This window comes from Dipodomys ordii, unplaced genomic scaffold, assembly GCF_000151885.1.
Source record: "Dipodomys ordii isolate 6190 unplaced genomic scaffold, Dord_2.0 Scaffold69, whole genome shotgun sequence".
In the NCBI taxonomy this organism is placed as follows: Eukaryota; Metazoa; Chordata; class Mammalia; order Rodentia; family Heteromyidae; genus Dipodomys; species Dipodomys ordii.
In genome coordinates this window covers 2,056,284-2,058,854 of record NW_012267285.1, presented here as the reverse complement: position 1 = coordinate 2,058,854, position 2,571 = coordinate 2,056,284, and the positions used below count along the sequence as shown (strand labels likewise).

The 2,571-nt window shown below is 59.9% G+C and overlaps 1 protein-coding gene across 1 annotated transcript in view; it reads left to right on the top strand.

Moving 5' to 3' along the window:
* Prmt8 (protein arginine methyltransferase 8) overlaps nucleotides 1–2,571 on the top strand; it is a 42,384-nt gene that overhangs the window by 34,882 nt on the left and 4,931 nt on the right. Inside the window, exons 6-7 of the mRNA XM_013023603.1 lie at nucleotides 79–221; nucleotides 641–757. Coding sequence (XP_012879057.1) covers nucleotides 79–221; nucleotides 641–757 — 260 coding nt within the window. The remainder of the gene's footprint in view (nucleotides 1–78; nucleotides 222–640; nucleotides 758–2,571) is intronic.

The following is a 2,571-nucleotide window of genomic DNA, read 5'->3' as shown; positions in this document are numbered from 1 at the left end:
CATGGGGGCCGGGCCGCCTCCTGGGGGGGGCCGTGGGGGGAGCCGCTGCCCACGGCCACGCCCCCCCTCGCCTTGCAGTCATCACCATCTTCAAGGGCAAGGTGGAGGAGGTGGAGCTGCCGGTGGACAAGGTGGACATCATCATCAGCGAGTGGATGGGCTACTGCCTCTTCTACGAGTCCATGCTCAACACCGTCATCTTCGCCAGGGACAAGTGGCTGGTGAGTGTGGGGCCGCCGGCCGCCCGGGCACGCGACCCCCAGCCTCCAGCCACGGCGGGATTTGAACTCAGGTCTTTGACGTGGAGCCCCTCCCCTTCCCCACCAGGACTTAAGGGAGGACTTGGGCCTGAGCAGATCTGCAGGGCATCTGCCCAGCCTGGGCCTCGCTTGCCCAGCCAGCAGGCTAAGCGGCCCCAGCTAGATCCACCACCACCAGGCTTCATTGGTTCCCATTGCTCTCCTGGGGTCCCCCACCAGTCCTCCCCCCCGGGTTCACCCGCCCCCATCTCTCCCTGGCCTGCCCTGGAGGGTGCCTGGGAAACCCAGCCGGGGACGGGGGGCCGCTCCGATGACCCCCAGAACAGTCCAGTCGGTGATGTCTCTGTCAGATTCCCACTTTCCCCCGCCATTCCCAACAGAAGCCAGGGGGCCTCATGTTCCCAGACCGGGCAGCGCTGTACGTGGTGGCCATAGAAGACAGGCAGTACAAGGACTTCAAAATCCACTGTGAGTCCCCTCGCCTGCCTTCTATTTCTGTATTTATTTATTTTTATTTTGGTCGATCGTGGGGTTTGAACTCGGGGCCTGGGCGCTGGCCCTCAGCTCTTCAGCTCAAGGCAGGCGCTCTACCACTTGAGCCACAGCGCCACTGCCGGTTTTCTGGTGGTTCCTGGGAGATCAGAGTCTCACGGCCTTTCCTGCCCAGGCTGGCTTTGAACCGCGATCCTCAGATCTCAGCCTCCTGCGTGGCTGGGATGACAGGCGGGAGCCACCGGCGCCCAGCGCCTTTTATTTTGTCTTTCTTTTGGTGTTGGTCTTGGGGCTTGAACTTGGGGCATCACACTTTTGCCTGGCTTCATTTTTTTGAACTTGGTATTTATTTATTTTGCTTAAGGTTGGTGCTCTACCACTTGAGCCATGCCTCTACTTCTGGGTTTGGGTGGATTCATTAGCGATAAGAGGCTCATGGGCTTTGGCTCCTGGGGTCGACTTTGACCAGAGATCCTCATGTCTCAGCCTCCTGAGTAGCTTAGGGTTACAGGTGTGAATACCAAAGTGGCTCCCGCCTGTCATCCCAGCTACTCAGGAGGCTGAGATCTGAGGATCGAGGTTCAAAGCCAGCCCGGACAGGAAAGTCCTTGAGACTCTCATCTCCAATGAACCACCAGAAAACTGGAAGTGGCGCTGTGGCTCAAGGGGTAGAGCGCCAGGCTTGAGCTGAAGAGCTGAGGGACAGCGCCCAGGCTCCGAGTTCAAGCCCCAGGACTGACCAAAAAACCCCCTCCAGTATATTATATATGTGTATATATACACATAAGTGATGTATACATATATAATACGTGCATATATACACATACATGTACACATATATACACACACGTGCATATACACACATATGTGTGTATATGTGTATGTATGTGTATGTACACACACACACACATGTGGGAAAAGTCAGGATGAAACCCCGAAACCCAAGCCTCCACCCTGGCACAGGACGCCCAGACTTTTGGACAACATTTCTGTGGAAATTCAACTCGGCTGTGGGGGGGAGGGAGGGAGGGAGGGGGGGGGCGGGGAGACAGCCAGCTGTGAGTGCGCATGCCCCCCCCCCCAGGCTGGTTGGTTCCAGCCCAGCGATTGGGGAGCTGGGGGTCTGCCCCCTGCAGCGGGTGGGGGTGTGGGGGGTCTGTGCCAGCCTGTAGGCCGTGGGAAGGCCGGGCTGCGGTCTTTGCCTGGAGCGCCCACCCCGTGGGAGGTGGTTATTTTCTCTGCCTCCTCCGTCCGTCTGTCCAGCCGTCTGTGCCCCGGGGCCTTTGTGAGCCTCAGAAAAGCAGCCTGAGTTGAGAGACTCTCTTCGGTCCTCCCCCTCCTCCCTCCCCCAAGGGGCGCAGGGGTCCCCCAGGGTGTCAGCGGGGACCAGGGGCCCTGGGTAAAGGAAACAGGGGTGTCACCAGGTTGCCCGGATGTGGGGAGCCATGCCTGGGCAGCTGGGAGGCCCGGCCGGCCGCCATTGGCCAGTGTCTCCTGGGCAGAGTGTGTGTGTGTGTCTGTGTGTGTGTGTCTGTGCGTGTGCTGGTCCTAAGGGGACTTGAACTCAGGGCCTGGGCGCCGTCCCCCAGCATTCTGTTCAAGCCTGGCGCTCTACCACGTGAGCCACGGCGCCACTTCTGGCTTTGCTTTCCTCTTGCCTTGTCTGTTGGAGATGAGAGTCTCTCAGCTCCCAACCTCCTCCTCAGGCCAAAGCCTGAGACAGGTGTCTTAGCCCTGCTGAGATCTGGCTGCCCCCGCCCGGACGTGGGAGGTGCGGGTGGGCAACGGGGGGCCGCACATGGCACCCCAGCTCAGGCTG